Source organism: Primulina tabacum, chromosome 9, assembly GCF_025594145.1.
Source record: "Primulina tabacum isolate GXHZ01 chromosome 9, ASM2559414v2, whole genome shotgun sequence".
In the NCBI taxonomy this organism is placed as follows: Eukaryota; Viridiplantae; Streptophyta; class Magnoliopsida; order Lamiales; family Gesneriaceae; genus Primulina; species Primulina tabacum.
In genome coordinates, this window is record NC_134558.1 from 32,424,128 (window position 1) to 32,451,444 (window position 27,317).

A 27,317-nucleotide genomic window follows, 5' to 3' on the forward strand; every position below is an offset into this window, starting at 1 on the left:
TTATTTTTGCCAATGGTGGGTCTCGTGGGATGCAGCGTCTTTTAGATTTTCTGCATCACTATGAGAACTGTTCGGGACAGCTGGTGAATGCTGTCAAGAGTTCCCTGATTCTTCCTCCGCGATGCTCTGAGCGCCTTCGCTCTAGACTTTTGCGTATCACTGGCTTTGCGGAGGGGCATCTGCCGATCAAGTACCTAGGAGTTCCCTTATTTCGAGGAAATAGGACGTGTTCTCATTTTGAGCCCCTCTTACAGTCTGTTAGGAGGCGGCTGGAGGGTTGGGAGATTCGTACTCTTTCTCCGGGGAGCCGCATGACCCTCATTCGTAGCGTGCTCCTCTCGATGCCCATATATTTGTTTCAGGTTGTTCAGCCTCCGTTGGCTGTCATGGAGAAACTTGAGAGAGCCTTTAATGCCTTTCTTTGGGGGTCTAGGCCCTTGGAGAAGAAATGGCATTGGGCTCGTTGGTCTCGGGCTTGCCTCCCCGTGGAAGAGGGGGGTCTTGGCTTCCGCAGATTGAAAGATCTCGTGGATAGCTTCTCCATAAAACTGTGGTTTCGGTTCAGGCAGGGATCTTCCCTCTGGGCCAAATTTTTGATGAGGAAATATTGCCTCTTGGCGCACCCAGCTTGTGTCTCTTCTCGTGGTTTTATCTCTCCCACTTGGCGGCGTTTGCTCCAGATCAGGCCTCGTGCGAAGAGTGGTATTCGCTGGCGTGTCGGCCAGGGAGATGTTTCATTTTGGGATGATTGTTGGTTCAGGGATGTTCCCCTGTCCAGTCAGACTGAGGTCTGTGGAGATCGTGGTGCCCGGGTTTCCCATTTTCTTTCGGAGGGTACCTGGGATTTTGACCTCCTTTGTTCAGTAGTTGCTCCTTCTTTTGCGGAGCAGATTGTGTTGGTCCCGATTCTCTTGGGAGAGTTGGATTCGGCTCGTTGGATTCATAGCTCCGATGGTGATTTTTCTGTAAAGTCCGCTTGGGAGTTGATCCGTTTGCGCGCCCCGATCTCTGGCATTAATCGCCCCTGTTGGGGTAGCTGGTTGAGGCCTACGATGTCATTCTTTCTTTGGAGATTTTGGCATCAGTGGCTCCCAGTTGATGAGGTGCTTCAGCGCCGTGGCTTTGCGTTAGCGTCTCGTTGTCAGTGTTGTGATATGTCTGAGACATTCACGCATGTGTTTATTCGCAGCCCGGTGGCTCGCCCTGTTTGGCATTTTTTTGGTGCTGTCTTTGGGGTTCGTATCCCTGACACTGAGGATTTCAGGTTATTCCTTAGTGCGTGGAAGAGGGATCTGGTCTGGGCTCCAGGGGGCCATGTGAGGGAGTTTCTCCCTTTCATTATTTTGTGGTTTCTCTGGACGGCTCGGAATGATGCGAAGCACCGCTTGCTCTCCATTTCTGGAGAGACGGTGAAGTTCCAGATCTTGTCTTACCTGCGCCTCGCCCATTCTGCGCGTACTGTCAAACCCAAGCATTGGGTGGGTTATTTCCAGGTGGCGCGTTCGCTAGGGATTTCGGTTTGCTTTTACAGATATCATCGGACGGCGATTGTTCGTTGGCTTCGGCCGCCGTTCGGTTGTTTTAAGCTTAATGTGGATGGGAGTTCGAGAGGGAATCCTGGGGATTCTTCGGTTGGTGGCGTCGTTCGTGATCATTCTGGGCGGGTCTTGCTTTCGTTCAGTGAGTTCATTGGAGCTGGGTCTACTATCCGGGCGGAACTCTGGGCGGTCTGGGGGGGTCTTATCCTTTGTTCTGATCTTTCTCTTTTCCCTCTTTGGATTGAGGTTGATTCCCAGATTTCTATTCAGATCCTCCGATCTCGTCAGTGTTGTTGGGGGTTGGATCACATTATGTCTAGGATTTTGGTTCTCTTGAGGGGGCGTATGGTTCATATCTCGCACATATACAGGGAGGGTAATTCGGTGGCGGATGCTTTGGCGGCTAGGGCTCATGACCTTAGGCAGTTTACCTTAGAGTTAGGTCCTTCCTTACCCAGACACATCTCCATCCTTGCCCGTTCTGACCATTCAGGGCTTCCATACCTCAGATCCAGATATTCTTAGCCATTTGTAGCCCCTTCTTCCTTTTGGCTCTCTTTCTTTATCTATATATATGTATATTTTTTCTTGCAGGTCTTTTGTGCTTGGAGGTTGTTTTTTATATCACATTTGAGCGGTGCAAGTTGGCCCAGACACTTGCACTCTTCATATTTTGTTCCTTTGGATTTGGGTGGGTCCCAGCACTTTCTCCGTCGGTGCTTTTCTTTGGACCATTCCTGTTATCCGGCTGGCGCTCACTGCAGACTTCTACTTGACCGCCGCTTTCTTACTTTTATGCTCTCTTGTCGATTGTTATGGTGGCTCTGGATGATATATTTCGGTGGTCTCTTTAGCCCGGAGCCTCATTCATCTCGGGAGTTATATGGTTTCTACTTCTGCTCCGTGCATTGGTGGCTCTGGACGTTCACTATTGGTTGCCTCTTCTTTCAGAGCTACAGTCATGCTTGGATTTCTGATTTTAAGAGCTCCGTCAGTTGTCCCCCTCTCCTTGGGTCTTTGAGATTTTCTGACTTGAGCTGGATTACGGTCCTCCTTTTGTGTTTCGACCATTTTTGCACAGTATCTTTCCAGCTGCATATTATTTTGACGGCCAGATCGTGTATAGCTGCCCGTTCTTGGATTAGGATGTACTTTTCAGATTGGCATTACATCGACAGACGGCTCAGAGATGGGTACCATCGATGGTCTTTTGCACCTACTTCTGAGCTGGATCACTACTGTTTAGATATGTTTCGCTTTGTTTTCATATATTTAGCGCTGATCATTTGTGTTTATTTGTATTATGCATTTTACTTAGGGATTAGTTTTTGGCTTGTGTATTTGCCACCCTAGGTTTCTGTTTTTCTATTTGTATGACTAGCCTTTTGAGAGGTGTTGATTTTATCCTCCTCTCTTTAGGTTTTATCTTGTATTTTGTGTTTGATGATATATACAGGTAGGGGTCTGCCTAACCCCCCCGCTTCCGGCGGTGTTTATCTAAAAAAAAAAAAAAAAAAAAAAAAAAAAACTTAGCTTTGAATCCTATTGGTGGTTTCAAATCTTTCAGCATTTATAATATTTACTCTTTTTAAAAAATTCTGTCATAAGAGATTTTACTTGAACTCAGTTAGATGTTTTGAGAAGACAATTGGAGCATTATGAGAATGTATTTTCCCGTCGATCAAATTTTCAGAATGTTGATTTTTTTTTCTCAGTTATGTCAAATATTAGTTGAAACTAGAAAATCAGATAACTTTTTTTGGTTGATAGATTGATCCTCTTAGTGCTGACACTTCCAGTTTCAATACCAACTACATATAGAGCATTTTCAGTAATGAATCTTATGAAGACAACACTTCGTAATAAGATAGACAATGATTTTCTTTCAGATTATTTGATTGTTTACATTGAGAAATAGTTTTCTGATTTGATAGATGTCAAACTCGTAATATATGAGTTTGATAAGAAATCTAGCAAAGTAAAACATAATATCAGTGAATATGATTGGTTGTATTTCTAGTTAAGGGCACAATTATAAATATTCATCACAGTGGGAATATAACAACATGAACTTTATTTGACGAAAACATCATTTTAAAAATATAATAACATTTTAGTCAATAAACTAAAAGATATTTTTTCTTTGCTTTCTGTAGGTTGCTGTAGATTTTAAATCAGTCGAGCTGAATTAGCAGCTCTAGTTACTTATCTTTTCGCATGATCAAGAATTAGCATTTGTTGAATTTTGATGAGATTATGAGGCATCGTCATTGCTCTGGTGTTCATAAGAGCTTGATGTATTTATCAGAGGGCACTCTCATTTCAGCTAGATTTTTCTTGTCTCAACGTTCAATTTTATAAGACAGATCTCTTATTTGAATCACTCATGAAAAAATTTTATTTTTTATGCCAAAATTATTAGTTATTATTGTAAATATGGACATTGTTAAATCGTCTCACGAATAAAGACATGTGAAATCTTATCATAAAAGATCTGTTTATTCAATAATTAATTTATATTTTTCAAAAAGAAAGGGAACCCAATATTTTTTTTTTTTCTTTTTTAAAACGATAGGGAACCCAATTTTCAAGTAAATGTAACACACCCTTGGGTAACCCACCACCACTTAACATGTTGACAAAAGTTGAGGCAGAAGGGTTGCTAAAAGGGGAAGTGAAATTATATAATATTAGCTATAAGGAAGGATGGATTTGGACAACAATTACCGTTATTTATCTTACACCCGAGTATTTCTTTTTCTATTATATGAATAAATATTAATAATTGAATCATCGACGTATATGTTAACTTTCATCGAAATTTGACGAGCGTTAAAATATTGTTTATATTTCCAGCATGTGAATAGAAACATTGTAATTTTTATTGTTATTCTAAAAAGTGAGAATAAGTTTTTTTTCCGAATGACTATATCAACTATTATATTATTTTTCGTAGATTTCAAATGACTCCCTCCCAATTTATAAGACACTATTTACTATCAAGCACTACTTTAATTTCAATATGATATGGAAACAGGATACAAAAAAATCTTAAAATTAATTTTTAAAGTTGGATTAACGCCCTATAATTAAAAATTAGAACAATGGTATTGGTGTTATTTTCTTTAATTTTTGTTATAATTTCACGTAATTTTTGAACTTTTTATGTTTAAGAAAAGTCTTATTTTAAATAGTAGGTCTCTTGTGATACGGTTTCACGAATCTTTATCTGTGAGACGGATCAACCCTACCGATATTCATAATAAAAAGTAATACTCTTAGCATAAAAAGTAATACTTTTTCATGGATGACTTAAATAAGAAATTTGTCTCACAAAATATGATCCGTGAGACCGACTCACATAAATTTTCGCATATTTTAAATTGCAATTTAAAGATTCGAGGGACCTCAAAGAAAGCCCAATTTCAAGCCATAAAGCAAGTCAATGACCAACTTAAAGTTAATAATAGCAACCGAAAAATTTGTGGCTCTTTGAAGATCATTGGTCGGCTTAATTGACAATGCATATGACTTCATTATGACATTTCCTCTAAAACTTTATCATACATTTAAAAAAAATATGATTTATGAAAATTTTAAAATAAGGTTTTCATTCAAGTTTGAAATAAAGTATAAGGTTCGAAATCAAATTATAATATATTAAGATCAAGATTCTGTAAAGAAAAAAAGAATGTCAGAAATTATGTTTCTGGTAAATTTAATTTGTTTTTCGATGATTTATGAAAAATTTAAAATATGGTTTTCATTAAGTCCGAAACGAGATATCATGTTCGAAATCTAATTATAACACATCAAATTCGAGACTCTTTTAAAAAAATGTCAGAAATTATGCTTCTAAGTAAATATGATTTGTTTTAGAATCCGCCTACAACCTCGCTTCCACCGAATTCAAACCAATGTCTAATTTTGTAAACATTCTTACATCAATGTTTTATGTTTCAATTTTATAAAAATCCAACTTCGAAACGATAACGATTATGACGATAACCGACAACGAATTATGTTGATAAATTCATTGTTATAAATCATTTTTAAAAAAAATTTAAGTATCTTTAAACAAGACAACAAGGCCTTTCCCATTTCCTTTTAGACAAAGGCGACAAAATCCTCGGCTATAATCTCTTCTCAATGTTGGAGTCAAACAAGGTAAAAGAGAATACGAGACTCTTCAAATATTTCGTTAATTAATTAATTTTTTCCTTTTTTCTTACAAATTTATTACTCGACTTTTTTTTAAAATCCGATATTGGTTATATATTATTATTTTGCATATGTTTTTAGTCCGTTTTAATTAGTTCATTACCACAATATGTCAATATACCAAATGTATGTCTAGTTATTGAATTAGAAAAAGAATCAGTATGAAATATCGATATTTTATTAAAGGAAAATCAGCGACGATGTTAATTTTCGTCGCTAAAACCGTCACTAATTTGCTTAGCGACCAAATTAGTGACGGTTTATTCCGTCGCAAAAACCGTCACTAATTTAAAAATAGTTATCATCATACTACATTCCCGAAAGTTTTTAATTTGCTTTTATATTTTTATGAATTTCGCATGTTCAAATCAATTTTGGACAGTTGAATTTTACGTTAGATAATATCGTTATGTTAACATGTTATTTTAACATGAACTCAACCTAAATGACATTACGGTTTAAAATGTTTGAACTTTATTTTTGACTGAATAATTAATTTTTTTCTTCGAACACTCACATCTAAACTCCCAATTATTCAAAACCGAGCTTCCTCTACCAATTAACAAGCTTTGTAAAATATTCCATCAAAATTTTAAATGTAAAGATTTTAAATTAAATTATATTCAAACCAATATTCTATATTCACACAAATATAAAATTTGAGAATCAAATATATCAATAACAATGGCAAAGTCATAGATTGACCAAGAAACACAGAATTCGAGTGAACAAATAGAACAAAGCTCTCCATAAAGAACAGAAGCTGTTGCTGTTTTTTTCAAAGGGAAATCAACCTACAAAGCCAAGAACCTCTCTCTCTATCTCTGTGTGTGGGGGGGCATTGACTGTAATTTATGTTTGAATAAGTTCCACCCTTTCTCTTTCATGCAAACAGTCCCTTTTGCTGACTCTTGCTGTTTCATCTCTCGAGCTGAGTTATGGAAGACGAGGAGTCCAATACCGCCAAAAAATGCGCCTCAAAGACAAGGAGTTTTACGGGGAATCGAAGTGCTCATGCCTACCATTATCACCACCAGTTGTTGCAGAGTTCCAACAGGCTTGCTTATGGATATGGCTATGGCTATGGCTTTGGTTATGGTTATCAGAATCTGCACCAAACTTACCCAGCTTTACTTCCTCTGCCTCCGAGTATACCTCTTCATCTTACGCTAACCCCACCTTTTCTTCAAAACCACAGCTTTGAATCAAAAACCCAATTCCGGAAATCCTCGTTGGAGAAAAATAATCCTCGTACCGCGACTTCTTCTGATTCCCATGTTCGAGATTTCTCGGTTTCTCAGGGTAATTTCGTGATATTGAATGCCCTTTTTCTCTCGTGTTTATTGATTTTTTTGTTTATCTCTTTTGTGTGCTGGACTTCAATAAAATGAGTGTGTATTGCAATCATGCGTAGCAATGTTCGAAGAGTGGATAACGGAAAAGGTGTTTTTGCGGTCAAAAGTGTGACTTTATTAACTGTTTTTAAGGCTATTTGGTCATGTTTATGCTTTCTGCTGAGGTTGTATTGATAAAAATTGCGTCAGTGATGTTTAAGTTGCTTCGCTAATTCCGTGAAGTTTGCAGCTGAAATTGAGATCCAGAAGAAAATTAGTCTGCCCTTTGATAAGAGAAATGGAAGAAAGACTGCGGATGCTAAACCAAAAGTATTGGCTGTTGCAAGAAGGCCTGACTCCGGCGGGGTGGAAGGGAGGGTTGTTAGCCTCCTTGCCAATCATTTCTTAGTCCAATTCGATCCATCACAACGAATTTTTCATTACGATGTCGAAATTTCTCCGAATCCCTCGAAGGAAATTTCTCGAATGATCAAGCGTAAATTCGTCGAGGAGAATTCAGCGAGACTATCCGGTGCTCTCCCGGTCTATGATGGTAGAAGGACTATCTATAGCCCTGTGCAATTCCAACATGACAGGCTTGAGTTTTATATTAGCCTCCCTATAGCTGATGGTAAACCGGTTTTAATGTGTATAGAATCGATTAATCCGCAAGAAAATATGCAACATAAGATTTTTCGAGTTAATATGAAGCTCGTCTCAAAGTTTGATGGTGAATCCTTAAGTGGCTATTTAAATAAAGGAGATGGTATCACTCCCCTTCCCCAAGAGTATATCCATGCATTGGATGTCGTATTGCGGGAGAGTCCAACAGAAAAGTGTATAGCGGCAGGGAGGTCATTTTACACGAGTTTGATCGTTGGAGAAAAAGAAATAGGGGGTGGAGCTGTTGCACTTAGGGGATTCTTCCAGAGCTTAAGGCCAACACAACAAGGCCTTGCTCTAAATGTAGATTTCTTGGTCACTGCTTTTCATGAAAGTATCGGAGTGATCCCTTATTTGCAAAAGCGCTTTGATTTTATGCATGATATCTTCCAAAACAAGGCCACAAGTTTGACGAACGAAGAGAGGAAAGAAGTGGAGAAAGCAATTAAGAACATTAGGGTCTTTGTTTCCCATAGAGAAACTGTTCAAAGATACCGAGTTTATAGCTTAACCGAAGAAGTTACTGAAAATCTATCTTTTCTTGATAGAGATGGGACGAAACTAGAAGTTGTTGGCTATTTCAAGGATCACTATGATTATGATGTGCAGTATCGAAATTTGCCTTGCTTGCAGATTAGTAGGAGGAAGGCATGTTATCTACCTATGGAGCTTTGTGTAATTTGTGAGGGGCAGAAGTTTTTTGGTAAACTCTCGGATGATCAGACCGTGAAAGTACTTAAAATGGGTTGTCAAAAACCTCGAGAACGCAAGAAAATCATCACCAGTGTTATGGAAGGATCATTCGGCCCAACTAGGTAAAATTACCTACTTATGACATTTTATGGATGGTATTTTGGCTTGTGAATTAATCCAGTTCTTCTTCTTATTTTTGCAGTGGTGATCATGGAAAAGAATTTAAACTCGAAGTTTCGAAAGAAATGACAAGATTGACCGGTAGAATTCTTCAGCCTCCCAAACTTAGGCTTGGAAATGGTGGTCATGTAAGAAACCTGACTCCTTCACGTCATGATCGACAGTGGAATCTTTTAGATAGCCATGTCTTTGAGGGTACTCGAGTTGATCGGTGGGCGATTTTAAGTTTTGGTGGCACCTCAGATCAAAAGTCTTGTATTCCAAAATTCATAAACCAGCTGTCTCAAAGATGTGAAAAACTGGGCATTTTTCTCCACAAAAATACACTTGTGAGTCCAATTTTCGAGTCAACGCACGTCCTTGGAAATGCGAGGCTTTTGGAATCTAAACTCAAGAAAATTCATAAAGCTGCCTTCAACAATCTTCAACTGCTTATCTGTGTTATGGAGAGGAAACACAAAGGATATGCAGATTTGAAACGAATTGCTGAAACGAGTATAGGAATCGTTAGCCAGTGCTGTTTATACTCGAATATTGGCAAGTTAAGTACACAGTTTCTTGCGAACTTGGCCCTCAAGATCAATGCCAAAGTTGGGGGCTGCACTGTTGCACTTTACAACTCATTACCTTCTCAAATCCCAAGGCTCTTCAGGCAAGACAATCCTGTGATCTTTATGGGTGCGGATGTGACACATCCCCATCCGTTTGACGATTATAGTCCCTCAGTTGCTGCTGTTGTTGGAAGCGTGAATTGGCCTTCGGCAAACAAGTATGTTTCAAGAATGAGGTCCCAAACTCATCGACAAGAGATTATTCAAGACCTTAGCACAATGGTAGGAGAAATATTAGATGATTTTTACGAAGAACTCTCAAAACTTCCACAGAGAATCATCTTTTTTCGAGATGGGGTAAGTGAAACACAGTTTGAAAAGGTTTTGCATGAGGAATTAGAAGCCATTCGACATGCTTGTTCAAGATTCCCGAGTTATAACCCTCGGATCACTTTCGCAGTAGTGCAGAAACGGCACCATACTCGGCTATTCCCTTGTGATCAAACCGATCCATCTTTCACAGAGAATCACTTCTCGGATGAAAATGTACCTCCTGGAACCGTGGTGGATACAGTGATAACTCATCCAAAAGCATTCGACTTCTACCTCTGTAGTCACTGGGGTGTAAAGGGTACGAGTCGGCCTATTCATTACCACATTTTGTGTGATGAAAACGAGTTCACGTCCGATGAGATGCAGAAGCTGGTTTACAATCTTTGCTACACATTTGTGAGGTGCACCAAGCCTGTTTCTTTGGTCCCTCCTGCATATTATGCTCATCTTGCTGCATACAGAGGCCGGTTATATCTTGAGCACTCGGATTCAAATGCCTCAACCCGAACATCCACTGTTTCTAGGACATCACCGGCTAAGACAACACCTTTGCCTAAACTTGCTGAGAATATTAGGAAGTTAATGTTTTACTGCTGATATAAAATTCTCACTTCTTTAGTCCACTATTATATATACCTTTAAAGTTTAAACTAAAAGATGGTGAATTTTCAAGCTTATTTGCATTACTCCAGTTCAATTCAACTCTTTTGGCATAGAATGTGCTTAATACATGGCCACTAGTGTAATGTCTAATTTAAAGAGGATATTGAAGAAAAAAGTTCGAGAGTTTTTATGCAATAATTGTGGGCCAAACTGAGTCCTTAAATTTAGAAGTTGCAAGGCGCATTTACCAGTTCATTTAATGCCAGTCAAACCACAAGTCTCTTCATTTTGAATTCTTCCGGAATTTTAGTATTCTATTCAGTATGTATATCCAAAACTCTCTTTTTTTTTCTTTTCAGATATAATGTGGGATAGTTATTTTCAAAAATTTAGTTTGACCAAAAGTTATTTTTCAAAATTTTCCCGATACGTTTAAAGTCTATACAAGTATTTTGCAGATTCAAGATTTTGAACTACACTTGCCTCATTTCAATTCCTGTTCAAGAAATGTAAAATGTGACAACCAAGGAAGAAATTTTTCAGAGGTGGTTTGCTTTCATTCATGTTAAACCTTGGGATCAAACACACTATTTCATATAAATTTAATCTAAAAACTCATGTTAACTAAATAAGCATAAAAAATAATGTGAGACGGTTTTACAGGTCAATTTGTGATACAAATATTACTTTTTATTGTAATATGAGCATACTTAATTCGTCTTACTAATAAAAATAAGTTAGATCGTCTCATAAAAGACATACTCATAAATAACTAAATGTATTTTTTTTTTATGTGAAAGGTTGTACTTTGGTTAGATTATCAACTTGAGAAGAGTCGATCCCGAATCCGTACAAAATGAGTCCATCTTCATCGTGGTTACATGAACAATGGTATCATAGTAAAATTGTTACATGTCTCGTGTAATACAAGAAAATTTGTCAGATGATGAGATAAAAATTTTGTACACACGTGCAGGTGACAGTTGGATGTAATTATATATTATATTATATTATATGGTAGGAAAAAAAATGGTTCCGGACACATATCTTGAAGAAGCACAACAACACTGCTTAATAATTCTTAATAATTAAGTGGATGGGAACTCAAACCTACCATCATTGAGTTGAGTTTTAATGGAGCTTGGGCTTTCGTTTTCATGAAGGATAAAAAGACATTTTTAGTGTAAAGATTATTGATTTATCATCATCTAACCTAAGAATGATTTGTTTAATATGGCTCAAAAAGCTGTTTATCTTCACTCGAAGTTAAGAGTAGATATCAAGCGTATAAACTTGTATTTATATGATAACAGAGAGTCTTAAGTTTGAAAGAATTGTTCAAGGACAACTAACACACCCTCCTCACGTCCAGGAATGAATATTTGGAGCGTGAAGTTTACAAATGACCCAATTATGGGCAGAACGAGTGACCTAACTATGGACAGTCCAACACATAACGATGGAACCTGAGTTTTGATATCATGTTAAAAATTGGAACTTGGACCTAACTCAACCCCAAAAACTAGGGTGGAGGTAGGTTTGTGTAAGGGAAAGAATTAAGAGGACATCCTTTGGCAGTGGGAGAATGAAGGGTCATGAAACATATAAAAAGGAGAGAGAATCCTGAGAATGTGTCATTGTTACAAATACGAAAAGTCGCATTCTCAATTTAAGAATGAACAGAGAGAGGCGCAGAATCTAGGGCCATTATTGGGAATCGCAAACACATGTCTGACTCAATACTTAAAAGCGTGTTCTGGGGTTACTTCCCATAGATGATCCCCTACATTGTTTTATATGGTTTCCCATCACTGATCTAAGCCTTTCTCCATGCTCTGGAAAAGGGTTTTTTCTTACCATGATACAATCAAAAATTGGTATTTTCTTTTTCACATAAATTCCTGTGAAATAATGATCTTATTAATTATTTTTGTATGATATATATTTTATTTGAGTCACACGTAAAAAAAATAATCTTTTTGACATTGTAAATATGAGCAGAGTTTATTCATCTTACGAATAAAGATTCTGTGAGTCTGTCTCGCAAGAGACGTGATCTTTCTCTTATATACACACACACACGATAATGCAGATAAAATTTGAATTGATCTAACAAAACCGGAACTTTTTTAATAAAAAAATTATTTAAAAATTATATTGAAGGTAAAAATATTTGGGAAAATTACCTTTTTGGTCTTATAGTTTTGTCAATATATTATCAAATTTCAGTTTTAGTCCGCTGTTATTTTGGTCAATTTTATTTTTTTTCCAAACGGGACATTGACATATGATGTCACAACAGTATTCCCGATGAAAAATATTAAAATTACAAAAAATCTGAAGACGTGTGACTAAAACTGAAATTCAATAGCATACAAAACTAAAATCGCAAAGTAACAAAACTGAAGCCTGGCAGGTGAATGTTCGGGACATCGTCTTACCCGAGACATCTTCTTCTCGGGTTATAAGAAACCCGAGCTCTCAGATAATTTCCACTCGGGCTACCTCGAAAATAGCACCTCACTCAAGTGATTGAGTAGGTAAGATCTTGTCTCGATAATCGTTCCTGATAAAATTCTACTGATGTGACATGATGAAAAAGGTAGGGCGGCGTGACATGAACTCAACATTAAATGCTAAGGGATAAATAGATACTGAAAACAAGGTCATCATTACATTCCTTCCTATAAATAACAGGTTCGTTTTACATTAATGACATTCAATCACATATATTCACACATATATTTACACCAGTAGCATTTATTTTCTCTATCAAGCTACACTGGTTATTATTCCTTCATCTTTCACTTGCGGAATTAAACATCGAAGTGACCATTCCGAACACCCCTCCGGCGCCCATTCACGAGTTTGTTTCCTTGTAATTGCAGGACACGGTTGTAGCCATATTATACAAAAATATACATTCACCACAAGATATATCTTTTTGATCATTTTCCTAAACAAAACTCTTATCAAAGCCGGTAGATTGCCCTGACTCTGCTCACCAAATTCACTCGGATAACATCAATGTATATAAGCAAACAATATTAGTTAATATTGATACGCAATGCACATATGCATAATATTTGAGTATTTCGAGCGTGACGTGCCAAAATGTAAAAATGCAAAAAACGAACTTCGTATTATAACCATAATATCTTGCCAACCTACAAATTTGAATTGATCTTACAAAACTAAAATATTTTTTTTAAAAAAAAACTATATGTGAATTACGTTAAAGTTAAAACAATTTGAGAAAATTATTTTATTGGTATTTTATGACTGTCTATTTGCGATTTTAGTATTTTATATTATCAAAATTTCAGTTTTAGTCCGTTATTTTTGTTTTTTTAGCAATTTAAGTTATTTATTCTATTTTAACCTAACGCTGACGATTGTGTGTAGTTTCATATCAGCATTTTTGACTAAAAAATATTAAAAATTACAAAAAATCTGAAAATACGAAACTAAAACAGAAATTTGATAATATAAATGATCAAATTACTGTTTTTCTTAATTATTTTTTTTCTCGAACTTTTGAAAATTTACGTATAGAAGCACACATATATATATGTGGGTACAATTAATCGATCATAAATTTGTATATAGGTGTGTGAACTGAAGTAGGACCTGCGCAAGCAGAATGATAATGAATGTGATTGAGAAAAGAGAGAAACAAAACAAAAGCCGAATAAAGTCCACACTTTTTTTTAAGTGAAATAAATAAATAAAAAGGGGGGTGGGGGGGTGGTGGTGGGGGTAGCTTCCGACTTCCAATTAACTCTTCTGTCTTCGTCTTTCTTTTTTGCTTTGGTACTATAATAAAATATAAATATACATATTTTTTCTAAATAATTCCATTTTGTCTGTCCCTACAAATTATTCATCATAATTAATTATATTATTATTATATTCCATGGCCAACTTGAACTAATTGGTGTATATTTATTTTGGCTATTAAATTATATTATATTTAAATATATTCTGATTATAAAATAATAATAATAATAATAATAATAAATGAGTTGTGCATGCATGTGTTGGCTTGCCGTGCAATAATATTTCTCCCAGCCTTTTTCTATCTGCAGAACAGTGCTCCACCCCACCGGGGAAAAAAGGACCACTTTTAATTATTTTTATGTGATTCCAGTAAATATTTCTTTATAACTTTTTATTTTATCATTGTTATCTTTCGTGTGGTAATCCCAATCAATATGTTTTTCAACCATCCTCCATTCATGAAAGTATTATTTATCACAAAAATCTTATATGATCGTCTCGTAGATCAATTTTATGAGACTGATTTCTATCTCGATACAACACATGAAAAAATATTTTTTTTACTGCAGCTATAGAGCTAATCGACTCGTCTCACATATATAGATATATTTTAACCATTATTTAGTTATCGACCATCAGACATTTCAACAATTTTCGGTAAAATTATCATTTTTTGGTGTCATGTCAACATTTTAATAAAAAAACTTGAAATCGAAATAAATATAAAATAATGTATTCAGAATATAAATTGATCGATTATTAGGCTAAAATTGAAAAACATATAAATTATGCTAAAATATTCGCAATATAACTAGGAAGACATTTCAAATACCAAACATGAGTTACTGGACATATGAGTTTGATGTAGCTCATTTAATATCTTCGTATCCGAAAATCAACAAATCCGACTCCGCATTGTTCAAAAAGAGTCGATTCTTCCTTTTGCCGTAAACACCATTTATTTAATCTCATCAACTGCAGAGGTATTCAATCCAGTCCGTTAGTTGAAATCTCGGGCCTCTGATTTAACGGTTGTCATATCACGGGCCCCATGTACGTGATGGAGATGTCATCCAACGTACACTGCAAAGTAGAGTAGAGATTCTTTTCTCTCCATCCAATCAGTCAACTCGCTTTTTGGGGTTTTATCGTGGGCATGCGTCATCATCCGTGACATTTTTTTTTATTTTAAAAAATAGTATTTATATTTTCCTATAATTTTAAAAAATGTAATTAAATCCTACTTCTTATCATTACAAAAATTAATATATATATATATATGTATGTACGTATGTATATATATAATTTTGATATGATGTCCGAGTTTTTTGCTTCCCAATGAGATGAAATTTATCTATTGCTTGTATAATTTAGATATGATTCATCACGTCCAATAGATTAGTGTCACATCATGGTGGGCAAGAATAACATTGATTACTAACAAAGACAAGCTCTCACTTTTAACATAAATACTTGGTTTAAAATGTAGTTCCAATTTCTTACATGATATACTTAGAAACTTGAAAAACTAGTTGCTGAGAAACTATCATTAACCTTTACATATTAAACCACATTCTATTAATCTATATACATTATATGAAGCATGTGATTAAAACATAATTTAAAATATAAAACCTTTTACACAAATAATATATATACATATATTATGGGTAATAGCATTTCAAAAAAAAAAATAACACATTAAATTAAAATGGAGTTATTATATGAGAATCATCAAAAGCCTTAATGTAAGCCCAAGATAGGGCCCATTATAATAAAGCCCATTTTGCCTTCCTAGAAAATATATAAATAGGCGTTTGATCTCTCATTTGTGCTTTCTAAGTTTTTGCTTTATTTCTCTAGTTTTCGGTAGCACTGACTTGAGCGTCAAAGTGTTTCCAAGGGAAAGTCCCCAACTCTCTGTTCGTGATGCATCTTAGGGTTTGCAGGAGTGACGTTTGAACACCTGGATCCAATGTCGTCGCTGAAGTTTCCTAATCCAGACAACTTCCATTTTAGTCTTCAGAAGTGGTGCTCTGACGATGATTTGAAATCAGCTTCCAAAACCTATATGGTATAGCACGATGCACTTTGGACACAATTGGATAGAGGACGTAAAAATAAACTTTGTATTTAATTTAATCTGAATGAAAAATTGTATAATCTATTTGTATTGATTGAGCTGTAGATATATTCGTATATTTTTATTCATTAATTAGTGGATCTTTTCCTTATAAAGAAGAAAAACAAAATCTACCAAGAATCTAGACACGAGGGCTAGGGCCTGGGATAAGTTATCTGGGAAATAACCAAATATGAATCAAGTTTGTTGTATGAATTGTAAGAAATCACAGTATGCGTAGCAGAAGAATCGTTAATTTTACCTCCAACTATCGACATATTTTCTTTGTTCTAGAATTTACATTTTCTCAGTTCTAGAAATTCTAGATATGAGTTTCAAGTCTTTTACGTGATGTGGTTCTGGATTACTCTGATATCTACCGAACTGTTGATGTATATGATATGTTGTTCATTTGTTCATGCTCAAAATCGTCTTTCGGGCTCGGGTTCATGCTGAATACATCACCCCTTACTATAGGTGCTAAACTTGGTGAACGATTTTTCATGTTAAACATATCCAAAACTTTGTTTATATAAGCTTCTTGAGACAATCCTAAGATGCCAATGTTTCACCTCATGTAGCAATCCTATATCATTAGTTGCAAGTAGAATATCATTAACAAGGAAACAATTTTTTCTCTCCCTCATCTTCCCGTATATACATTGATCCATGATATTTTTTACAAAGGCAAAGGAAGAAATAACATCTTGAAATTTTAAATACCACTGACGAACGTCTTATTTCAGCTCATATATTGATTTATTTAGCTTGCAAACCAAATGATCACCATCCTCAGAGAAGAATCATTATGGTTGTTTCATATAAATCATATCATCTAAATCACCATTTAATAATATTGTTTTTACATCCATTTGGTGTAATTATAAATTAAAATGAGTGAATAATGCTATAGTAACACAAAAAGAATCTTTTTTAGATACATGATAAATTTTTTTTAAAATGAATAATCAATTCGCTCCTTCTGAATAAATCCTTTAGCAACAATTTGTGTCTTGTATCTCTAAATGTTGCCTAATGTATCTTTCTATATTAAAGACCCACTTACATCCAATGAATTTTACATCATTAGGCAATTCAATAAATTCACGAACTCTATTAGATGTCATAGATATCATTTTTCCTTTCATATCATTATACCATAAGTTAGGCTATTTAGAATATATAGCTTATAAAAACATTTCAGGATCATTTTCAGCTCTAATATTATTCAGACTTGCATATATACAACAAACTCAGTAGGAATTTCTGGTCTTTCATTCAAGTCGATTTTCTTAATGTTGAATCAACATTTTCCCGAGAGATAGGATTGTGTTGCTCATCTTTATGTTCAACAATTAAGGCTATGTTTGGTAGCCATGATAAGGGAATGCTTATTAAATAATCATCACTTATCTCAAGTTTGGTTCATTTTTAATTTAACATGGATGCCCTTGATTATGATTGAAAGCCCTCACTATTTATGTTATTTGTGTGATTAAATATCACCCCTCAAAGGTGTGATAATGTATAATTCTTGAATAGTGATAATGATAAAATTGTATATTGATCATAATACCCTTGAATTGTCTTCTTCAATATAATATGAAAATTAAAATTAAAGAAAATGTAATAATTAATATATTATTTAAATTTTTATTATATTTTTTTATAAACATATATTTTTATTATTTTCAATCATTTTAAAGATAATAAATTGTAATGCAAATCTATCTTAAATTAAATTTTTATAAATTTTTAATCTTGTTAATTAATTTTTTTATGAAAATAAATATTTATTAAATTTTAATTTATTTTTTTTAATGATTACCGTAATATTTTAAAATATATTTTTAATAAATATATTTAAATTAATTTTAATAAATGTAAATTATAATTATAAATATTTAATTATCTATCCAATTATTTTAAGAATATATATTTAATTAACATTTGGGGCATTTTGGTCATTACAATAAAATTTACAAAATTAATCCATCATTTTAAAATCATACCAAATACCATGTTATTTATCCCACCATACTATTAATCCATATATCTCATTTTTTAATCACTCTAATTATTAATCATTTACTTATCCTATCACACGTACTAAACGGAGCCTAAAAGTATATGTTAACCATTAAGATCTACATGATCATGTTCAACAATTTGTTGGATCTCAACATTAGTTTGTACATTTGTTTGAACTGTAGAATGTTATGTAAAATAGTCAATCCGTCAATTGATATATGTGAAATGTCCGAATGACCCTTTTCAGGAATAATATTCCATGATCTAGCATTCTCACTAATCAATTTATCTTCAAAAAATTTTGAGTTTCTTAATTCACAAACCCGGTGATGTGAGATGAACAATATACTCTATATCTCTTAGACCTTTTGACATATCCAATGAAATTCCCACTAATAGTCATTGGGTCTTTCTTCTTTTCTTATGGACTGTATAACTTTACTTCGTATGGGCATCCCAAACGCGTATGTGTCAAACTCGGTTTCCAACCTTTCCACATTTCAAACGGTGTATTTGAAATAGCCTTGATTGAAACTCGATTTAATATATATGATGCTATTTTTAACGTTTCAGCCCACAATGACTTAGGAAGTTTCAAGCTATTAAGCATGCTTCGCACCATGTCCAATAATGTTCAATTTTTTTTTCTTTTTGCCATACTATTTTGGTTTGGAGAATCAGGCATAATGTATTGGGCAAAAATCTTATTTTCTTCAAGAAACCGAAATGAGCAAGGTGCTTGCCATCTTCAGTGTATATGTCATAATATTCGTCACTCCTATTCCAACAATTTCATTAAGCATATACTGTTAGAGTAGATGTCCTGCAAGCCAACGGTTGGCTAGGGAATTTATTGACTCAAGTGAAATATACAGTCTTTATTTTAATATAATTTAATTTTTTATGGTCTTGTTATACTTTATCTGTATACCCATGCAAACAGCATAGATAAAGTCCTTGATTATGCTTTAATACAAATGAATCGTAATTCGATGTTGAAACTCATTTGTAAACACTGCATATTATAAATTCGTTCCTAGTCGATTCAGCTGCCTAAAACAGGGATAAAGGCCGCTTGAGCTCGAGACTAGCATCTGTGATGTTGTGTACTGCGTTTCTTGGTAAGGGCATAGAGATGTCCAAACATGCAGATGGGTAGTCATATGATGATTATACCGAACAACCCTCCCTCGGACTTTTTAAGTGGTTATCATTCATCGAGAGGATAAGTTCGTGGTTATGATTGTACACCATTAGTCCTTACGACCCGGGACAACACTGAGGCTCTATATGCTAGGACTGTGCTTTGATTCGTTTACCGGCTCCAGGAGAGTCATCAGGTGGCGAGGTTGGGTACAGTTGCGACACATATAGGAGCCAGTGCATTGTAGTCGGGGATTTACCGCTCACCTACGGGTGTGGATATCCTATGTGATCTGATGTAATAATAGTGCATGGAATCTCTGGCCAGAGTATGAGATGTACGTTGGAGAAGGAGTTCTCCAATAGTACACGCGATGCCACTATTATATGTGTCACATAGTTATCGAATTATTATGCAACCCTCGATGAACCAATGGTTGCGGATTCGATCGGGATATATGAGATGAAGGGACCGTACTGTACGTTAATGATAATCGACTGGTTCTTGCAGGCACTATCAGTGATACCTAGGGGATCATGGGTCGATGCTACTAGATGCTCTTACCATGATCTGATGGGTGCAATCAGAAATGAGTTCTGACATTCTTGATCAATGTGTTGATGAAAAGAATGGGGCTAACTAGGGTAAGCCCGAATAAATTCAAGGAGTTGAATTTATATTATAATATAGTAAATTCAAGGAGTTGAATTTATGATAATTAAATTTTGAGATAATAAATTCAAGGAGTTGAATTTATATTATAATATAGTAAATTCAAGGAGTTGAATTTATGATAATTAAATTTTGAGAAAATAAATTCAAGGATTTGAATTTATGATATAGTAAATTCAAGAAGTTGAATTTATGAAATTTGGAGAGAATAAATTCAAGGAGTTGAATTTATAAAATTTGATAATTTAATTTATTAAACTCAAAAGTTGGGTTTATTAAATATTAAATTTTGGAGGTGATAAAATTCAAGGAGTTGAATTTATAATTTAAATATTAAATTCAAATGTTGAATTTGTAATGTATTTAATTTATTAAGCTCAAAAGTTGAGTTTATTAAAAATTAAATTAAATATAGTGAGAAGTATGTTTAATGGGCTTGTAGGGGTACAAGTCCAACATACTAAATAATTAAAGTTCTTAATGGACTTTGATTTATTAATTAAACTAGTTGGACTAGCCCAATTAATTAATCAATCTCATTAATGTTAATTATGATAATTAGGTCATGAAATTTTTTTTAAAAAAAGGAGTTTGACCTAAAAGACATAGCCTCCACCTATTCTAAAGTGCGACTCACGAGAATTGCATCCAAAATTCCTCCAAAATATTTTGGCCAATTTTCAAGAAAGGAGATTTGAGTCTCTCTCAAATTTTTAATATCTACGCAAAAGTTCTTCTAAATTTCTAGTGCAATTTAGAAGAGGAACAAATCATCTAGTCGTGGACCTGATTAGAAGATTGAAACAAAGAGTTCTTGAAGAAAATTCGAAGGGATTCATCAAGAGCTAATCCGTTTATATCGGATTAGTTGGAGCCACGTGATTAATTCACAAAGGTATAATTTTCTAACATCCTATATATATTTTAGTTAAAATCATACGAGCGTCCAAAGCAAATCTTATTTTGATTGTCAAAATAGAAACAAAATTTTTAAAAACTTCCGCTGCGTTTGGGCGTGTAGAAAACCAGATCCAATATATACACCATCTACTTCTGTCACATTGTTTCTCTACTTCTACTCTTTCACAATTTATATACGATGGTGTATATGCTTAATGAAATCTATCTCGAGGCTAAAGTCGAGGAAGGCGTGCTAGGGTGGATGAATTTGTTTGACCCAACACGCACAAGAAGAAAATAGATCCAAAAGTCGAGCCAGGCACGTTGGAGCGGGTAAAATTTTCCGAAGAATATGTGAGCATAGTTGCGAGCATAGCGCGGTGGGTGGGTAAAATTGTCCGCCCAGCGCTATCGGGAAGGAAAAAATATTACTTGATTTCTTTCCAATTTTCTTGATGGTCATCTATTTGAAAAATCCTTAACACAAGTTTTCGAGAGAGGGGATGAATTTTGGAGAATTCATCATCCATGAAGGAGCACAAGGAGAGAAGAATATGATCCAGAGTCAAGGAACCGAGCACGAAGTGAAGATTTCTTGCAACGAGTCCTTGTTCTTCTTCTTATATCTTTACTTTCGAAACATTGTTCAATTGTGATTGATGATGTTTAGTAGCTAAACACTTTTATTTGTTGAGATTTAAGGAGATCTTACCCCGAAAATTTTGTTTTATATAATTAAACATTTGATTTTTGATTATAACTGATTGTGTTATTGTTTTTTTTATTATTGAAGTCTAACTAACTTTGATAATAATTTTTATATTGTGAATGAAGTCGAAGGAATAGTTGTAATAGAAAAGCGTAACACAATCCGTGGATTTACAATTTGCATAGACATATGAAATTTAATATACATTGATAGTTATAGTCCATATGTCGAAAGCTATGAGATTCCACGAATTATGCATGCAACTCACTTTTGATAAATAGTTAAATATATTTAACTATTTCTTCGTGTCGATGTAATTTAGCATATCTCGAGAGAGAGAGTTAATAAGCTGAAGGATCCTGTCAAAAGCCGGAACAAAAGCCGGCGTCAATTATATAACGCAGTAAAGGGCATGTGAACCGAAATTTCCAACAAATTTGTTTCCAACTTATTTTAAAAAATTCATCCTAAATTGTCTATCTTAGTTTACTTCTTGCATTATTCGTTGCCTTGAATTTAATGATAAATTACAATTCAAATTTCGTCTAAACTTTACTAAATATTAATTTTTGAAAATAATAATCATGCAATTCAGTTTTTGTGAGACGATATCCGTACTTCATAGTACACTATACTATAACTTAACTTGTGCACTCGTGATTTATTCAAGCATAAAATATTAAAATTATATTCAGAGATTTACAATGCAAGAAAAGCTCGATCAATTTACATTGGTATTTTCAAGCTCAAGATTGACCCTAAATTCCATGAATTCATCATCCCCTAAAATCTCTACACCAAAATATCCATCAAGTCGAAATCCAATATATTTTTCCCCAAAATTGTCATTGGCTCATGTGACAAATTAAGTTCAAAAACATAGAGCACTTGTCAAGGACCAGTGCATTGCACTAAAAAAAATTGGGTTGCTTAGCTTGGGTGATTTCGGAAGTGGAAGAAAAAGAAAGGCCTTCATTCTTCCTACAAACTAAAGAGGAATGAAGTTGACGAAAAGCCAGATGAGATGTTAACTATTTAAATGGTCGAGAGTTGCAGTGTGTCGATGGATCCTAACTAAGTTGGGAAGATAATCACTTATTTAGGGGGAAATTTTCCGGAACAAGAAAATTTTGGAGAATAATCTTGGTATAACTTATGTTGAAAAATAACATTCCTCGATGAATTTGAATGTATTCAATATTTTAAATACAATTGGAGGGTTTTTTTTTTTAAGAAAAAATATTTGACTAAGATTATTTTGCTAACTATCTCGTTTAACAATAGTTAGGGGTGAACACGGGTCGTGTTTCGAGTAATCAGGTTCCCAATTCTGTCGGAAGTATTTTCACTACCCGAACCCAACCCAACTGGTCGGGTAGGACTTATTGAGGAAGAAGGGTTCATTGAACTAAATAACTAATAGGTGCAATCCAACTCAAGCCCATATATTTATTTTTTTTTAAAAAAAAAAAATCATGAACCGGGTAATTAGGTTCTTCGGATAGAATTTTTCTACTCTAACCCGATCAGATTAAATTATTCGACCCGAACCCGACTAATTACCCGGTCTACAAGACAAAATGCACCCAACTGAGTTCAGGTCGAGACCGAACGGCCCGACCCGATTGCCCACCCTATTTTAATATGAATAGTTCAAAAAATGACAATTCTACTCGAACCCGATCACATTAAATTAATCGACCTGAATCCAACTAATTATTCGATCCACCCGACAAAATACACCTGATCGAGTTTGGACCGGGACCCAAACTACCCAATCTGGTTGCCCGCTCTAGTTTTATACGAATAGTTCGAAAAATGACAAATATAAAGAAAACTTTTTAATTACGACTTTTCTTTATAAAAAAAAATTGGCAAAATAACCTTCAAACAAACAGGAAATACAAAGATCAAACAAATATCATTTTGTTAAATATTCTCAAATCGGCTGTATATGATAGTGCTCGAAGTTGACAAAATTAATCATTTTAGCTCCTGATTAAAGCAAAGCTGCACTTCCATCTTTCTTCCGACAATAGGGGGAAGTCCCCCACTTTCAATTAGTCAACCGCACCCTTCCACTTTGTAGCATCAAATCATTCAATATTTTACTTTGATAAGAAAACTAGCTGCATGTTGCTCAGACTGATGGATCTAGAGAAAGTCTCCCATGAATGGAGGGGTTGGATAGAGTAGGCTGAGTAGCTATTCCAAGAAATCTTCAATGAAGGTTTCCAATTGTGATTATCTGATCTTGTCATCATAAGTTTCAACAATTTTCTGATGTTACACATATGTGCATGCAGAAAATTAACACACATGATGGTAGAGGCCACAGAGAAAGTTCTGGTGGCAACAAGCTGGCCAAAGAGCTTCGGTATAGCAGATCCGGATGTTCTCCGAGGCCTAACACTCTCTTAAACATTAAAGATATATTGGAAGCTGTGGGGACTGCAGCCACTGCCGCCGCTAGAGAAGTACCCGAATTCAGACTGCATCTCAATCATCTTCCCACCAATGATTTCAACACCATTTTCCAGGCCTTGCCCAAATGGTATCGGGAGCTCAAGACACATAGTTGTATTTTTTTTATGGCAGATTGTTTCCAGATGATTGCTCGCACTTCATCTACTCTTCAAACAGTTTGCATTGGCTGTCCAGGGTCTGCTACTTCCCCCTAACTAGCAACATATGAATTTAGCACTCAAATCATTTTTAAGTCATATTTTGTACATTTGACTAATTGCAGGTACTTCAGCTATTTATGATGAGAAGGGTGTGTCTGTAAACAAAAAGAGCATATACATATCGGACAAGTGCCCACCACAAGTTAAACTAGCGTACCACGAACAATTCCAGCAAGACTTTTCATCATTTTTCAAGTCAAGATCCCGGGAACTCGTCCATGGAAGACAAATGGTGCTCATTTTGTTGGGAAGGATTCAAGGATTGGTCTCAATCATGCCCACAACATCTTTTGGGAAATTGTCTACCAATCTTTGGCTACATCAGTTGCCCAGGTAGTACTTATACTAGCTTGTTTTCGGATCTACTAAATTCGATCATTTGGTTTTGCCATAGTGTGAAGTTTCGGAGGAGAAACTGGAGTTGTATGAGGTTCAGTTTTACTCCCCGTCGATGCAAGAACTGGAGGAGCAAGCAAGCAAAGAAGGGTCATTTATAGTGGAGAGTGTGGAAATGTATGACACAGACAAGGATGCTAGGAATTGTTCAAGCTTTGGAGTGGCAGTGGCCAAAACAGTGAGATCCATTCAAGAATCAATGCTTGTGAACCATTTTGGGGAGACATTAATGTTGGACAAGTTCCACCGTTATGCCACTTTGGTCTATCACCATTGGTCTTCTTCTCACCATGGTGTTTTCTATCTGTTGTTCAATACTCTTGCTGTTGCTTCTTTCGAACCTCTTCTATAATCAAATGACCAAAATCATTGTGAAATATTTCCATTCATAACCATATAAAGTAATGTCGTTTTGCAATTGAAATCCATTCCATTTTTTGTGTTTGTCTTGTTTGTTTGCATCATATTTTTACGGTCATTCATTGAATTTGTATTTGTCGTACAGTGTCGACAACAAATAAATCAAAATGACAAAAATTTGTGTAAAACGGTCTCACGGCTCGTATTTTGTGAGACGAATCTCTTTTTGCGGTCATTCATGAAAAAGTATTACTTTTTATGCTAACGGTAGAATTGACTCGTCTCATAAATAAATATTCATGAGACCGTATCATAATATATCAGCTCAAAGAAAATAGGCGTACGTGGTTCCTAATTCCAACCAATTTCGACTATCAATCAAACCTTAAAATATACTGAAAAAACAAAAGACCAGAGAATATAAAAAATAAAAAAAAAGGTAAGATTTCAAATTCATCTGCAAATGTCCTTTTGTTACAATTATTTTGCCCTGTGGTCTCCTCAACATGCAGTTTCCTGTCGAAATTTCATCGGAAAATTACTTGTCAAGAAGAAAACAATCAAATATGAAGAAAGAAGCTGAGTTGGGTGGAACTGCCGAAGAACTAAAGGGAAAGGAAGGCGCAGAAGATAGCTTCTCAGAGTTGAAATTGAACAAAAATTCTCAACGTAACCTTGTCAGTGCCACTAGCGATGACAGTCTCAAGGAAATCCTTCGAAAAATCAAAACTTCAAAATTCCCTGTAAGCAACAAATCAGGCAATTCTTTATCTTGGCTGTAATTTGTTGCTGAATTCTGTGTCGGAAATTCTATTTTGCAGGCAGTAATCAACTACGGTGCATCATGGTTTGTCACTACTACTCTTTTTGTGACTTTATTTCGACGTTTTCGTGTCTTTAGAATTTGAATTAAAGAGCAACGGAGACATATGCGCTCCAGGTGTTCGATGAAATGGAATAATTAACTCGTTGCGGTAACTGGGGTGTGGTGTTTTCAGGTGTGGAGTGTGCAGTCAGATACTTCCTACATTTCGCGAACTAAGCGGCAAATTTCCAAAGCTTTCGTTCGTGTACGCCGACATAGATGAGTGTCCGGAAACTACTCGACATATTCGATACACGCCCACTTTTCATTTCTACAGAGATGGTGAAAGAGTTGATGAGATGTTTGGTGTGGGAGAAGAGCGTCTGCAGGATCGACTCTGGCTTCATTCTTGAATAAGTTTCCTTCTTCTGCCTGTATTTTTCTGGTGTTGTGGGATTCATTAAATACCATAATCTGTGCCTTTCATGTGAATTCCTCGAGTCTTTTTCTCTTAATGGAAGTTTGATTCTTGTTGAGTTTAATTTGAGTTTGGTGGATATTTTATTCATTATTTCTACTTTACATGTGGTAATTTTCTTGTATTTGTGTTATCTATTTTGAAAATGCAAGATAAAGAATCGCAAGTTGTTGGCACCAAAGTTCTCACATATGGCTCAGATCATTCAAAATCTATTATTCCTCATGATTCTTTCTTGGGTTTGTCTTTTTCAAACTAAGAATGACAATGCTTTAGATCACAAAGCTTCTGTTGTCCCCGACGAAGTACCATCCATATGATTTCAGCATTGAGATGAAAATTTTGGTTAGTATTACTTGGAATGTGGTTTTCAAAGAGTTTTTGAGAACTCCATTGTTTGATTCAATTCCATTGAGTAATATGAACAATTTATTGATCCATTCTTTTGAAAAAATGAATATTCATAGGGGTGAGTTTTATGTCATTTGTTCCAAGTTATTCATGATTCAGTTTTACTCAAATTTAGCTCTGGCAGGCACAAAGTAACATGATTTACAATAGTACAACAATTAATCTTTTCGCTTATCCAAAAACTGGCTTCAACTATATGGAGTTGGTCTCTTGTGAGACGATCTCACGAATCTTTATTTGTGAGACGGGTCAATCTTATCGATATTCACAATAAAAAGTAATAGTCTTAGCATAAAAAGTAATATTTTTTCATGGATGACCCAAATAAGAGATCTGTCTCACAAAATACGACCCGTGAGACCGTCTCATATAAATGTCCAAAATATTACTTATTATTGTAACAATAGATAAGATTGATTATTTGACTTACAAGAAACCTACTGTATCAGCATGTTTCACGAATGTTATTATGATACAAAGGATAATATAGTTTATATAATATACAAGAGAAGTAAGAGATTTCTAGGAAATTAAAGTATTTATTATGATATAATTTGCCATGTATGACAAATAAAATTTTAATGTAAAACATTATTAAGTAAATATAATTAAGTAAATGAATAGTTATCATTGTAGGTTAGGTTTGGGCCACCATTTGGTGTATTTGAACTTTCCATTCTTTTTAAAGTAGACTTACTTGTGGGTT

At 34.9% G+C, this 27,317-nt stretch overlaps 2 protein-coding genes and 1 long non-coding RNA gene across 3 annotated transcripts; all 3 read left to right on the forward strand.

Annotated features, from left to right (window-relative positions):
- The first annotated feature begins 6,469 nt into the window (after window positions 1-6,469).
- LOC142555269 (protein argonaute 7-like) lies at window positions 6,470-10,196 on the forward strand. The gene is made up of 3 exons (XM_075666049.1): window positions 6,470-7,061; window positions 7,344-8,571; window positions 8,652-10,196. The coding sequence occupies exons 1-3, from the start codon at window positions 6,698-6,700 to the stop codon at window positions 10,108-10,110; spliced, it is 3,051 nt and encodes a 1,016-aa protein (XP_075522164.1). The 5' UTR covers window positions 6,470-6,697; the 3' UTR covers window positions 10,111-10,196.
- A 13,244-nt stretch (window positions 10,197-23,440) lies between these two features.
- On the forward strand, window positions 23,441-24,967 carry LOC142556564 (uncharacterized). Its single transcript, XR_012822652.1, has 3 exons — window positions 23,441-23,704; window positions 23,781-24,136; window positions 24,224-24,967. It is a non-coding gene; the product is annotated as an uncharacterized LOC142556564 (long non-coding RNA).
- A 379-nt stretch (window positions 24,968-25,346) lies between these two features.
- Window positions 25,347-26,304, forward strand: LOC142556565 (thioredoxin-like 3-3). The gene is made up of 3 exons (XM_075668025.1): window positions 25,347-25,660; window positions 25,739-25,764; window positions 25,916-26,304. The coding sequence occupies exons 1-3, from the start codon at window positions 25,424-25,426 to the stop codon at window positions 26,133-26,135; spliced, it is 483 nt and encodes a 160-aa protein (XP_075524140.1). The 5' UTR covers window positions 25,347-25,423; the 3' UTR covers window positions 26,136-26,304.
- Window positions 26,305-27,317: the final 1,013 nt, after the last annotated feature.